This window comes from Dicentrarchus labrax, unplaced genomic scaffold, assembly GCF_905237075.1.
Source record: "Dicentrarchus labrax unplaced genomic scaffold, dlabrax2021, whole genome shotgun sequence".
NCBI classification, from domain to species: domain Eukaryota; kingdom Metazoa; phylum Chordata; class Actinopteri; family Moronidae; genus Dicentrarchus; species Dicentrarchus labrax.
In genome coordinates this window covers 17,996,471-18,011,802 of record NW_026136706.1, presented here as the reverse complement: position 1 = coordinate 18,011,802, position 15,332 = coordinate 17,996,471, and the positions used below count along the sequence as shown (strand labels likewise).

Genomic DNA, 15,332 nt, shown 5'->3' with positions numbered 1-15,332 from the left:
AGCTTCTAGGCTGAAATAATCTTTTCAGTCCGGTCTCACTCGAGGGGTCCTCTCCCAGGCTTTGTACACACTTTTTGACACACTTCTCCCGTATCAAACCACCCGTTTTCCCCACAGAACAGGCGTTAGACGAGATTCATGAGAATCTCACGAAAAAGTCTTAACTCCTGGACCCACCCACACAATCCCAATGATTCAGCCTTTTTAACAGTTTCACATTTAGAAACGCTCAACTGTCATGCTCAAATGTTTGCACAAGCAATATATCGTATGAACTCAGGCTATTTGTACCGCCGGCGCTAATTTTTCGCTAGTACAAATTGTTTTAGTGCTGACTCTAACGTTCACGGGGATTGAAACCCTTGGGCTAGTCCGAGTTTTCCTTTTTATCCCTCTCGGAGTTCCCTCTTCTGGTACTTACAGGAACCAGCGACCTGGGGCGTCCTCTAGACCCCTTTTTACCCACCACCCATATAATGCGGCAGTTCGGGTTTTAAACCGCTGGTGCTTTGTGGAGGCCTTTCACCCCTCACGGGACTCCAACCCTCGGGCTAACCTGCTTGTGCGCTTTCACAGCAGGTTCCCTATTGGCGACCTCCTTAAGGGAGCGTGCCCTATGTTGCACACAATACTGGTTTACATTATGCCTAGGACGAGTATCACAAGTGACTTCAATAGAGTTTTGACAATGCCCAATCGCAGAATTTTGTTATAACAGGCTTCTGCTTACCTTTATTTTATGCGGATCCGCGAAGTTTTGCTGTCACTCAATCCTCTCGTCCGTCGTGAAGAAAAACTTGGTTGTCTCACTTCTCCGTCTTCATCACGTCGGGGTCACCAAATTGTTGAGGAATCTCTTTATTTCAAAAACTCATTCCTCGCGTGTTCTTTTAATGAAGCGATAGGAGAAGATTTAGTTTACTCAATAATCAGCTTTATTCTTAACACCAGTAGAATGTGCAAAGTTTACATAGCTCTGGGTTCAACTACGGTTAACCTGACATGCACAAGGTCTGCCAGTTCACAAAGTCTGAGCAACCTCTTGTTCCTAACATCAGTTCTTATATTTTTGCAGATAACACACATAGCACAAGATGGTATAATCTCCACCCCTTGTCCTCTTGGTATCTTGTCTCCAAGGATGGTGTTGATGGGGTAGCCAAAACCTGAGTTGTTTTTCACGACTGGAAGGAGTCCGTCCTGTGTTCTATCATTGTTTTTACGAGCTCATGACACTGACCTCGGAGGCCGTGTTTACCGCTATCTCTCCCAAAGAATGTCATGTTATATCTGCAACTACCCACACTCTTCTCCCTTATACTGTGCCTGCTATTCATATTCATTAGTAAGTTACAATTCTATAACACATCATACAAACATCTAATATTCATTACTTTATTTCTGTTATTAGTATTCCCTTAACAGCCCTTTATCAATGTAAGTGTGGCGGGGGTTGCGAACAAAAATGAATGTTCTCTCAATGGGAATCTTAGGTTGCACGACAACGCCACCTTGGGAATTGCACCCAAGGAATTATTTTACACTGACCAAAAACACAGGTTCGTTCCACTCGACAGGCAAGACACGTGGTTCCCAGTTTACAAAAATACTTTATTTAATAAATATATATATCATTATAAAAAATAGCATTCATCCCAATAAATGAAAAAGGGAGCCTAATCAGGGGCTGAGGCCTACTGGTGGGGAAAGAGCAGGTGAAGGGGAAGGGGACTCAACAAAATTAAATTAAAGAAAAAGGGTTCACCCAGACACACGTGGCAGTCACACACTGTGGTATCACCAAATCCAAGGAAGCACAGCACACAAGAAGGAGGGACACCACCACCCACGTCACCAACACCACCACCAGCCTGCAGCCACTGAGAAGGGAAAACAAAAGTTACAATGGAAGTATTTAACACAAAATATAAATATAATAAAAATATACAACATAAAGCAGGAAATAGTTAACCAATTAAGCTTACCAAGCTAGTTAATCAAAACAATAAACAAAACAAGTAATACAAAAATAAGGGATTAACTCCTCACCATCGTTCAGCTAAAATAAAAAGAGATAAACAGATTAAAAGTATGGTGTCTGCAGTTCACCATGCAAGCCGGCTGTAGCCAGAAGCCACCAAGCAGCCAGAGCCGCAGAACACGGCAGCAAGGAATAAGTGACTGCAGAGGCAAAGCAGGGGACAATGTCACATACAGCAGCAGAGACACAGCTATGCAGCTAGCAGTAGGGGCACAACAGCAGACATATAGTCGACAAAGCGGTATAAACACAGCAACCGTGTGTTTAACGGCAGAGGCAAAGCGGTGCGGACAAAGCAATGTAAATAAATCAGTGTAGACAAAGCATAGACAAAACACCGACAAAGCAGCGACAAGGCAGAGACAAAGCAGAGACAAAACAGCAGCGGTCCCAATCAGCTGGTGGTGAAGGCACGTGAATCGCCACCTGTAGATTTCGGCCAGCTGACGAGCATTCCCTGTCAATAAACATACCATTAGCATAGCTAAACTACATTAATCAAAGCTTTTGAGAGTTAGATTTAAGGTAGCATACCTGTTTTCAAAGTCAAACCTGCACAGGGAGAGGGAGGGAGAGAGAGACCCACACGGCAGCGGACATCTACCTGTGACCACACTAGCGTTAGCTACAGGATAGCATTCGGTGTAACACAGAGAGAGAGGACACTTACCACCGCCAGAGAGAACCAAGGTCTAAACGGAGCATGGAGCACAAAGCACGGGGCACTCGGTCGCTGCTCTGCAGTGAAAACACGCAGGCTTTAAGCAACAGGACACAGTAAAAGATGAAACAGAGCAGTAGCCGCAGCAGCGGCATGGAGCATTACCTGCACAGGCAAACACCTGACCCGGAAATGATGCGTTAGTGAGCGTGCGAGAAGGAGGGCCGTACTTATATACTGCCGCCCCAATGGTCAGCAGGTGCAATTAACTGCCGCATGACAGCCCTATGTCTATGCTGCTACATAAGCATAATCAATGTAAGCACAAGTAAACATATTTCTATTCTAGTTAATAATCATACAGGTAAATTAGTATAGTATTCTGTGAGTATAAATCACAGAATATCGCAACAACAGTTTGGGACATAATCAAGAATAGCAATGTCTCCAAAGCAGCAAATCCAGTAGCTTCTAATGTACACCATACTTTTAGCTGATTGACTGAGGATCTTAATGTCACTATGTGTAAAATATTGTTTTATTATTTGGATGGCTTACATTTTTGCTTGTAGAAAAATATGTCTTCAGATTTGGTGCATTCAGTGTGACTTTCAGTGTCAAGGGGTGTATGTGCTTTTTCCACCATGAAAGGAAAAGAACAGTTCTGTAACCCTGTAAACAGAAAATGTTGCTGTACTCAGGTTGGCTAATGTGAGTACACCTGCTGTCACTAACATTTTCTATTGCAGATAAAAAAAAAATCTCTATGTATATTCTGTTGAAACAGAGCCAAAGCTTTTCTCCAACTTGAACCAAAGTTTTGGTTGTTGAAACGTAACCCCACACTAGGCTGCCTTAACTTGTCTTTACTAATAACGTGTATAACTTAAAATTAGGGCTGTCAATCGATTAAAAAATGTAATCTAATTAATTACATACTCTGTGATTAATTAATCTAAATTAATCGCATAGGTATATAATTTTTGCTGTGAAAGTATTTGAAATATTTCAAATCAAATGAATCAATGAATAATCAGCATTAGTGACATTAAAGTTCAAAAACTATTTTATTGTTATTTTCACTGTTTAAATAATGGCCATAACAATCTACAATATAACCTAATATGCTGAGGAAATAAATTCAAAAGTGCTTCAGGAAGAAGTTTTTTTTCACATACAAGGCATTTCAGGCCACAATTATAACCTAGGGGACACAATGAAAATAAATTAACACTCCCCTCAATGTCAACACTGTTTCTCCTGTATGTGCCATAAATAAACTCAGGCAACAGAGACCAAAAGTTTAACATGAACATAAACCTTCAATAAAAAATGAGCCCCTTTTACCTCATTTCACACCAAAAAAAAAAATCAACAAAGCAACAATTTCTCATTTTCAAGTTGTAGTCAGACACATCTGCCTCACTTCTACTTCTCCTTCAGCCAGTCACTGAGACAAACTAGCTTCTCTACATTCTCAGAGCTCAAGGCTGCCCTCTTTTTTGGACTATGTTACCTGCAAGTGAAAAAAGTCTCTCACAAGGGACAGAACTGGCAGGGGCAGCCAGATATTTGCGATCCAGGACAGACAGCTGTTGATGGGCTCCTGCATGAGTTGTCCACCACTGCAGCAGGCATTCCTCTATGCTAATGCTGGGCTCTGCTTTGTAGTGGTTCAAAGCCCTGCTTGGTTCCACCATGTCATCGCCTGAGTCTGTGTCTGAAGCAAAGACTAGGAGGCTTCTCTTTTTCTGTGGCTCCTCTGCAGGCTCTGGGGTAGCCATACTATGTTTATTTTGCAGCAGTACCTGAAGGCTGGTCCACACCTCTTCTCTGTCTCCTTTTTGAAGATACTTCAAGTCCTTGAAGCGTGGGTCCAGTGCTGAAGCTTATTGAGCCATCCATTGTTGAGGTTTGCTTGCCGTTCAGACAGGTCCTTTTTAAAGGCAGTCTTGAATTTTCCAATGTAGGCTGGGTCCTCCTCCAAAACTTCCATTGTGCGGTACAGGTGGCAGAGAGCAGGCAACACCACAGAGCAAGAAACATAAGTCTGACCTCCAAGGATCTCAGTCACATATCTGCAGTGGATGATAAGATATGCACACAGTACATTTATTATATCAGTGTCATAGTAGTAGCCTAGCCTAATTCAACAATTTGCAAAATAAAGTACAGTAAATTTCTTCACAATAAATAAAAAAAGACTTTTGTTTGTGTGTGTGTGTGTGTGTGTGTGTGTGTGTGTGTGTGTGTGTGTGTGTGTGTGTGTGTGTGTGTGTGTGTGTGTGTGTGTATGTGTAAGCTTTTACATGCATGGTTCAAGGATGGTTTCCAGCCTCTGAAGTTTGTCTCACTCAGATGTAGTCAACATAGTCAGCTTGTGCTTCTGTCTGCTCAGTGCCTCCTTGTTCTTCAGGAGACGAGAGATCATGGCTAGTGACAAGTTCCATCTAGTGGGAACGTCCTGAATCAGACTTTCTGTCAGTTGCCCAAGTTGATTTTGCTGCTGGTGGAGCTCCTCTGTATTGGCAGGCCTATGTTTAAAATGTCCCACTATCTTACGACACTTTGCCAATGTGTCACTAAACCCACTGTCTGCAAGGCAAACAGTGATGCAAAACCTCTGCTAACCCCCTGTCTTCTATCACCGAAACTGGTCTGCAGGACATTGCGATCCATTTAGCAAGGGAATTGCTCAGTCGGTCACATACAGATTTGCTAAGTTTACGTTTCAGTGTTTGCTCCAGTGTGGTTTGAAGATGAGGTTGACTGCTAGAGTTGGTATCACGGGACATGCTAGGTCATAGGCCTACCTCCGGATTAACTCCTGGATGCTTTGCATTGATGTGGTACTTTAGAGTTGACGAACTCCAGTGATATGCAAATTCCTTGCTGCAGACATGGAAGAGGACTTCATTTTGATCAACACTTCCATCAGGCCGTTTTATAAGTAAATGTTCCAATCAATGATCCAGGCAGTGCGTTCTCGTCTCCCTCTTTCATTTTACAGTCTAATGGTGGTGACTGGCTAGAACGACTCCAGGTCAAAATTTTTCACACATTTTTTAACGAAATTAACGCGTTATTTTGACAGCCCTACTTAAAATGTAGCAGTTTGTGCCATTGCCAACTCATCCGGTCAATGAATGTAATGTTTATATAATTGTGTCCACAACAAATACCTTAATCTGCTTTTCAGAGTTTGTGCTCATTGTGCAACTTAGTGCTCCTGAGAATCACTACACACAACCCAAATACATATAGATAGATAGATAGATAGATAGATAGATAGATAGATAGATAGATAGATAGATAGATAGATAGATAGATAGATAGATAGATAGATAGATAGATAGACTTTATTAATCTCCAGGGGGAAATTGGGTAAATATATATAAATGTATATATATTTCATTTTCTATCTATGACTATTTGTATTCTCCTTGTTTTTGTTAATTTCATTCTTTAACATTGTTCTTATCGTGATTGTTCTTTGGCAGCACATGTCAACAAAAATATAAATTCAATTAAAATTGCATATAGGTGAAATTGGATGTTTATGACTGAGTTCCTCCTGGACCCCAGAATATTTGTATTAAAAATCACAAATTAAACCAGAAAACAACATGTTGTAAGTCCTTAGAGACAAACTGACAAAGTCATGAAAAATTGGAGTGACAGAATAAAGCACCTATGATACATAACAGAAAGTATACCTAGGGTCTATGGGTACCCCAGCTGGTAGGATTAAGGTTAAAAATGTAACACTTTTGTTCATTATACTGTTGTATTAATCAATCGTTTCAAATAAGTCATGGCATCCCTTTTTGTCTTCAGGTCAAATCTTCAGTAATGTTTTTGCTACATTTCAGAGTAGAAGTCATGTTGATGTGTTCAATACCAGAAACAGACAACTGAAAAACAAAATTCAAGTGTGACATGTTTTGTGGACAGAAATACCTTTGTTTCTAATTAATTTCTGTAATTAATATAAGGATAAGATAACTCATAGTTGCTGCAGCCTACGATTTAAGAGCAGAATTCAAACAGAAAGACTTTGTTACCAATCACTTACACTGAAAATGCATTAAGAAGGTGTCTCTTAATGGTCTGAATGAACAGGAGGAATTATTACAGCCAGCAAAACTAGTTTCAGTATCCATGTAGGCATCTGACTATCGATTTGAGAAAGACTTGAAAAACTGCAAACCTTTCAGCAGTTCTAGATGTAGCCTAAGTGCGTATTATTAGTATTACTATGTATGACTATACAACACATGATTATGATTAATTTGTTCTAATCTCCACCAGTAGATGGCAGAACAGTCTTTTAGGTTTCTATTTCCTATCCTCATGGTGGGTTTCTTCAGAAATAGGTGGACACTCAGTCTGAGAGTACTGAAACAAATTCCAAAACTCACCATTTATTTGGATGTACCTTTCTGCTCCTACAAAGGACACACTGACACACACACATACTCCTGACTCATTGTCAGTGGAAAATTCTATATAATCACTTGTTCATATGCACTATTTTAGTGCTCTTTTTAGTTTTGTAGAGCTATAAAGAGATCAGTGAGTTCAAATGTATTTTTAATAAACACAATTACATAATTATACATTAAGATATGAGAATATTGTCCATATTATCTTGAGGCAATATCATACCTGAATTTCACTTGTTCTCTACTTGGCACTCTAACTGGCTTGACTACAGCAATAAGCCATTCAAATGTGAGCAACTCTTTAAAATGTATCTATAAATACATGCTATAATAATAACCATTATCATTATATAATTGCCGCCCATGTATTTCACAGAAACATAAAAAGTATTTAGTTCTGAGGTCTTGGTGTGCAGCATCCTTCCGAAGAGGGTATTCTTTACAATTCAGCAGTTCATTTGTAGTTATTATTAATGTTCTCCATGAGACCCACACACAGAGAGCAGTGGGTTGCATGTAGGGTGCATAGGAGCCAGTGCGTGACATTAGGTACGTCCCCTGTTCCATCAGTGAAGAGTTTTGGGCAGAATTAAACTAAGAGGCTTCCCTCTCTTCTCGGAAGACTTTCAGCTCTCTCTCTTTACTATTTCACCATTTCTCACTTTCGCAGCCCTCAGTTTCTCACTGATGCATGTGCAAGATTTTATGTGAACAAATCTGCAGATGAGTTATAGATAGAGTTTACACGTTGAACATAGCTGGCGTAGGGCTCCACTTCCTCCACATCCTCTGTCTGAAAGAAACAGAGAGGTGTCACGAAACAAAACATAACAGTGTGCAGTAAAACACAAAGAACTGCAGAGTTTACCTACCGGTGGTGATTTGGATGGTGAGGTGTTGGACTGCTGGCATCGCCTGGAAAAGGTGGATACACAACCCAGCTCAGTGACTCAACAAAGAAGAATGCAAGTAGTCATTTTAGTGATTCATTTTTTATCAAATTAAAATTCTTACCTCAACATTAGTTTCTTTTGTGCAAAATAACATAAAAGTCCTGTCAGAAGCACAATGATTGGCACAATAAGGAGGGCCAGCCAAGGATCATAACCTGCTGTGAGTGAAGATTAAAGGTTTGTTAATAATGTGCTGGACATCAATACTACACATCAAATCTATTTTATTCAATCTATTCTAAATTATAATTATCACTATAATATAAAATACCATTTAGTCATTGTTTACCCAAAAAACATAAAACAGCTTTATATTTAATAATTATAGCTTCTGCACTAAGCCCAGAGATGAAACCCTTTCTGTTGTGCTATCCATTCTTCACCTTTTCTGTGTTTTGGTACAAAAATCTGTTCCTCTCTCCAGTACGGGTGCCTGATAACACAGCTCAGGTTTTCTGGATTCATTCCCTCAAGGAACTCCAGACGACTTTCGACTGTAAAAAATCCTTTTGAGTCAATCACTGGCTCCCCAGCTGTCAAGTTTTCCATATGACTCCAGGTGATGCTGGCTGCAGGTTTTCCTCTTTCAGCTTTGCACACTGCCACCACCATGTTGTCCTTACGCTCTAACCAGGCTGATATAGTGGGAGGAACTGAGCCAGGGAAGAACAGGAGAAATTAGACTCACTGAATACCTCTAACCATGCAGATAAAGTTCTAATTTGCTTGCCTTTTCACAGTTTCACTTGGATAATAACATTGCAGACAGTAAGATGCATTACCCAGAGTAAAAGGAACATTGTGTCTAAAAAGTTCAGAGCAACTGAAAATGAATCCCATTATCCTCCTTCGTGTAATGGAAGAAAACATGATCAGTAGCAGGTATTTCAAAATCTAAGAAAGTAAAACAAACATGCAGTATAAAAGATGGCACTAGAGGTAAGCAGAATGTTCTGTTTTATTAAGTGTGATTTGGTGAATTGACGCCTTAAGAAGTTCAATGGTTTTTGAATTAATTTATCCTTGTGAGGAGAGAATTCATACCTGTGATAGACACGTCGATCTTGTAAGTTTCACCTCCTCCCTTGTAAGCTGTATCACACTTGTAGATCCCCACGTCGGCATCTGAGAAGTTTGGGATGTGCAGGTAGGATTCATCACTGGATGTGCTTTGCAGGGACTTGCCATCATTGCAGGAATCTAAACTTTGGCCATCATTGCTAAAAGATATCTCACAGTCTTTGTATTTCAAGTCTATCTTCCAAATAACATATATTGTCTCATTTACTGTCTTATCACTGCATGTGAGATCAGCATCACTCCCAATCTTGAAAGTTGTATGTCTGTCAACTGAAAAAAAGAAAATAAGTTGCATTATGTTTGCAAATAAAGGTGCAATTATTGTGCTGATGTTTTGATTTTATTCTGGTATGAAACAAGGTACACTTTAGGTCCTAAAAATACAAAAACATGCAAAACCAAAAGAATAAAACAATTAAGTATTCAGTTCTGCATGGAAAAGTGAAAAATTAAATAAAACAAAATAAACTATAAATGGCACGATAAAACACATTATAAACTAAATCATATAGCTGGTCTATGTTTACTAATGACAATAAAATATCTCCATATGGATATGGATTGTAATAAGAGGAATTATTTTGGATTCAACATTTGATTATCAACTGTCTAACATGATAATGATTAAATTCCATCGGAAAAACTGAAACCCTTTAAACTATGATCTTTCAAAATAAAATTTTACAAAGATGCAAAGTTTCCAAAATCCAAACATGTATTTTTAAGATCTTTTGAATAAACAAAAGTTTCGTAATTATGCAAATTATACACACATTTGGTATAGCCTCTTAATATTTTATAATTACATTCCAAAATGTATTTAAAATAACAACAATAAAACATTTCTTCTGTAGAAAAGATATCTCTTAATTCATTTTGACTAAATATGTCTGAAATAAGGATTACTAAGAAAAGGAGGCATAGAAATGTATGTTGCCGTGTTCAGCTTCCTGTGCCTTCACTACTAATATTCTAATATTAATAGTCTTATTAAACATTTTATTCTTTCTTGCAAAATAACCAGGGAGAAAAAGGAGAAGATTTACCGGTATATTTGAAAGGGGTAGTAGTGTTGGAGTTTGCAGAGGTGCTTTGATTAGTTCCTGAGAGAGATTGGCGTGGATGTAAGGACAGAGTTAGTAAAACAGAAGTTAGTGAAGTGTTCAATCAGCAGAGCAACAATGAAGGTGGTTCATCTGTTATTCCTTATTTAGTTTAGTTAGTTAAGGTGTGAAGGCTTGTGATTAAAACTGGTCTAACATGACCAGCTGCAGCAGGGCTAAATCAAAGAACACAGACCGATTCCTGAACTTTTTCCAAACAGAAAAAAAGAATCTAGAGAAAGGAAATCACTAAAGCTTAAACATAAAACTATTATTGTTATAATCTCCCCATTTTGGTCTCACGCTGTAGAAGAAGCTCATTACATCAACATCCATGGTTCATTGGCTGACATTTAGTGTCACAGGGGTCTGAGACTTGTTTACTTCTGACAGGTAGTGTAAGTACATGAAGGGGGGTGGCAAAACCACAAGTCTCAAACAGTTGTGTGTCACTTCCACCTTTCAGAGACCCCACAGTGGAGAAAAGCTGCATCGTAGTGATATGTCATGATTTCCACTGCAGAAACTAGTGGCACCGTGTGGTTTGTTCATTTAGAAAATATGGGCCAACTTTTTCATACATCTATTATGGAACATTTTCTTCCATTGTCAGCTTCTGCATTACCCCACCTCCATGCATGTTCCACTAACTTCACTGTGAGTCACACCGCGACAATCTCAGAGCGGCTAACCACTTACATTTACAATGTCTTACTCATCCTACTACATAAGATTAGAGTAACAAACTATGGCACCGTGATATTTGAATTTTAATGCATGTTGACAGCTATAAATTCAAAAAAGACCAATAAAATACCAACTGTATAGTATAAAGTCTCTATGAACACAACAACTTCCTTAATCTTTGTGGAGGTTTTGTGCACCTTTAAAAAAAAAAAAAAAAAAAAATCTAAAATCTGTATCTTACCAAGACAAAACAATTCAGTACTAAAACCACATGTAAATAAAATGTGTGTAAAATGTTCAAACCTGTAATCTGGCTCCATGCTTCAGACCACAAGAGGATGAAGGCGGCATAAATCCACATTGCGTCCCTCATCTCCAGTTATCTCCGGTTCCTCTGTAAATTAGCTACCACAAGGCCTCTCACACCAGTAAGATCATCAAGTCTAGTCTTTAATTAAAGTCCTGAACACTGCCTACAGTGACATCTGACTGAGCTGAGTGGTTTTGCCTGGGCTATCATGCCATTTACCCTAGTTTAGCAATTTCACTTTCTCTATTTATGTCCAATAAGCTCAGTTTGAGTGAAGCAGGTCCTCCTACCCCATCCAGACACACTGAAAATCTTTGACACCCTCATGATAAAGAAATATAAAATACATGTGACCAACAAATCCCTCCCTTCTTCTTTCTCTTCCCCCTCTCCAAACCGCTTTCCACCCAAACATCTGCCTTTTTCTAACACACAGGATGACGTCTGATAAGCCAAAACACCAGTTTCCTTTCTTGCTAGTCACATGATCACCCTCTTTCAAGACAGTATGAACACTCCCAAACTAGACAACATTACAAAGTAGACACATTAGACACATTCACAGTGTCTGTATTATACGTTTCGTAAAATCCAATATGGCTTTGACTGCCAGACAGGACAATTTAAGGCAGTAGTTTGTGGTGCTGTTGAACTGTCCTGCATTATATTGAGAGGTGTTTCTCATACTCCTCATTCATATAATGATGGTGTGGACAAAATATCAGAAACACCTCTTACTATGACACCATAAAATATAACAGCAGCACAAACTGCATATAATCTCCAAACTTACCATACAATTGAATCAACACCTCTCTAAAACAGTTAAATCAAAACACGAACATCATGACCTTCATGAAAGTAGGATTTATTTCAAGGTTGTTGCATTAGACTGCATTTTTTAAGGTAGGTTTTAGATCATAAACTTTTTACTAGGTGTATACTTACTGTACCGAATCAAATCTTTTACGCTGAGTAAGTGTAATTTCACACATATTGTGATCTCATGCTGGTGTAAGCACATGTTGGCGTTTCCAGGTTGCACAATGCACAGTTGCTTACATGCACTGGGTATGAAGTGTTAATGTGCAGGCGTTATTACTGACTCGAGCCCCGGTTTGCAGATTTGAGTTTAACTGTCAACGCTGCATGTGGTAGTTATCTCATGTATGTGGTTGTGATCTGCAAGCTGTATGCGGAGTTTGTGGTTCATGAATACATCTTGCAATGACACATCTTGATATTAACTGTCCCATATAGGAGACAAACAGGGCTGATGAACAAGAAAAACTCAGCTTTTCCTTTTTCTTGAGTGAAGAAGTGTAGTCTTCCCTTATGCCACAGAAACCAGTTAAACACTAATATACAACTAGAACTGGAACAGCTTGACATATCTTAATAAAATCTACAGCTGGTGTTTTAGGATTTCAAAAACAGCACTGACACTAATGTGAGGAAGGAATATTTGCAGTATTCTGTCTAATATTAGACAGTGTTTATTTACAGTGGCATAACGTTCAGCTGACTGTGAGCTGGCACACTTGGCGCAAAGGAACTAACCTTTCCAAATTGCAAAACATTCCAGCTGTGAAGTAATGTTGTTGAGCTGTGTTCCTCAAATCCAAAATAAGTTTTAAAAAAAAGAAAGAAAAAAAAGGTGAAAAAGAAACAAAAAGAAAATGCTGATTAGGGTCTTTAAGGAGAAAAATAGTCTCTGTAACACATTTTGTGTGTGTGTGTGTGTGTGTGTGTGTGTATGTGTGTGTGTGTGTGTGTTTCCCTTTGATAACACCAACTTCCTGTTGATGTCAAAATCAGCCATTTGGCTACCCAAAAATATGCTCAGAAGGGTAAAGAAAAAAGTGAACTGTATGAAGTGAAACAATCAATATGTCTTCTTCAAATGAATAGTAGGCAATGGCTCTTGATCTGCATTTGTACGCAGTGGAGCATCACATTGGTTACTTCAGTAAAAGTATGATTTTGTTTCAGATAAAAAGTAAAGAAACAAACTATTCTGCCTCCAGGTTTTACCAAAAAAACATACATTTCAGAATTTGTAGCCTATGTAGTTGATATAATATATATTATTTAATATTGGGTGCCGAAATAAAATGTGGAGTATCTCCCAAGTGATGAATAAATGTCACCTCTGTTTTCTTGTATTGCTTTGGGATTATAGTCTCACATTAATAACCTAATAATATAAAGATGGGTGATAAATTAAAGGAAAAACAAACAAAGTTTTATAGTACGGTGTATCTCTAGCACAGCCTCAATGTGCCTTGAAATGGATTCTACCAATCTTTGGAACTGGAGGGATGTGGTGTTTTGATGATGGTGGAAAGCGCTGTCTAACACATCGGTGCAAAATCTTGCATAGGTGTTCAATTGCGTTGATATCTGCATATGCAGCACATGATTCACATCATTGTCGTAGACCCCTCGTGCCCTATCAATGGGGCCACTGTTGTTGTTCGTGTTAAGTTTCATTTGTGATGCAAAAATGATTACGCCCACACTAAGGAAAGATGAATCATATCGCAATACAATGTTTTTATCATATTATGCTGCACTAGCTCTCAGAATCATTGTACTCTCAGATGTGTTAATGCAGTGCAACCCCACTATAATATCCCCCTAACAAAATCGGAATTTTGGGTGACAAGAACTGTCAAAGTGGTACTATGTCTAAAAGTTTCTGCATCAAATTTTGCACATCAGACAATAAAAAAACCCAGGTTATGACTTTCTTTACTTCCCCAAAGAGCAAAAGATTGTAAAAGAAGAGTGGCTTTAGGCCATCTGCAGAGAGGATAAAAGAGTAAACTGAGGGGGCAAACACTTCATCAGAGGTCAGTTAATGATGTTAGTGAGTAAATGACATGTGTGCTGACTGAGATAAAACCCCATCTCTTTTAGGAAAAGGTTGATCAATGAAACGTAACGGCTGTTACGCACTGCCACACTGACGTTAGCTTACAGTAACGTCACATTGAACAGACAACCAAAACAGAAAAATAAAGTGTCTTAACGACAGAAACAGTGACTAATGTCAGAAATATGATTCAATAATGTACTTGTATATGTCAGGTTCGTCCACTTTGATGGAGGCACACTAAAAGGACATCAACCCCTGTGTCTTTATTTTTCTATATTACCTTGGTGGCCATGAGATTGTGGCTCCTAATAACTAAAAAGCAAATACGAGATTCTTATTTTATGGCATTTAATTGCCAAAGACCTTAGAATTTGCATTTACATTTATCAGAAGGGAGCGGGGGCTTGAGTACCCGGATGGGCTGCTATCATGTGTTTTATACATGCCACATGTTCATTTCTTAGTTGTACCCTGCAGTGCACCTGTGTGGAAGCATCTACATTCGTTATGTTCCTCCAGTCATTTATTGAGAGTTGTCCTTTAATTTGTCAGCTGCCTGTATAACATCTCTAAAAAATAAAGTAAGGCGGGCAGAGAAAGGGGGAGGGGCCATTCATGGGCAGAAGGAGCTCTGGGGGTTGTATTTTCACCACTTCTATCCTGAACACTCAAACACGGGCTCGTAAATACTATAACGCTGTAATATGTATATGTTAGGATCACTGGTTTTTAATAATCTCCTCTTTGTTTGTTTGTTTTTTTAAATAAACTTACTACCCATGCGCCTCAGCCACGGTTGCTATGGAGTCAGGGTATGAGTCAGTGGCACAAATCAGAGCTGTAGCAGAAAACACCTCGTCGTTGTTATTTTTACATTTACACAGAAGCCGGATTTGGACTGGTTATATATAACGTTACTGACAATGCTTCAAAGCAGCAGATGAAATGTGTTGTCAAGTTTCTATTTATTGTATTTTAGCTTCTGCCTTCCGTTGACTGAACTGTAAGCTCAGCGATTGGATGGATATCTTAACGATATCGATTTGGGAGTTGGTATGACTTCCCCCGCTTGCGTTGTTCAGTATATAGGCCTGCGCCTTTGACTGGGGTTTTATTAAAAATAAAAACAAACTCATATTTTACCGCAGTTGCACATCGTCGGTAGACGTCC

The 15,332-nt window shown here is 38.9% G+C and overlaps 1 protein-coding gene and 1 long non-coding RNA gene across 7 annotated transcripts in view; both read right to left on the bottom strand.

The window, feature by feature from the left end:
* si:ch211-214p13.9 (cell surface glycoprotein CD200 receptor 1) overlaps positions 1-15,332 on the bottom strand; it is a 27,491-nt gene extending 12,159 nt beyond the window's left edge. Inside the window, exons 1-7 of one of the 6 annotated variants that reach the window (XM_051403505.1) lie at positions 15,305-15,332; positions 10,227-10,283; positions 9,145-9,450; positions 8,484-8,753; positions 8,162-8,258; positions 8,020-8,062; positions 7,279-7,940 (exon numbers count right to left, since the gene is read on the bottom strand). In XM_051403505.1, the coding sequence (XP_051259465.1) occupies positions 7,851-7,940; positions 8,020-8,062; positions 8,162-8,258; positions 8,484-8,753; positions 9,145-9,450; positions 10,227-10,283; positions 15,305-15,317 (876 nt within the window). In that variant the 5' untranslated portion in view covers positions 15,318-15,332 and the 3' untranslated portion in view covers positions 7,279-7,850. The other 5 variants (XM_051403501.1, XM_051403499.1, XM_051403506.1 and 2 more) reach the window with 5 other exon arrangements.
* On the bottom strand, positions 913-3,007 carry LOC127365448 (uncharacterized). The gene is made up of 2 exons (XR_007885209.1): positions 2,576-3,007; positions 913-2,498 (listed from the first exon to the last, which is right to left on the bottom strand). It is a non-coding gene; the product is annotated as an uncharacterized LOC127365448 (long non-coding RNA).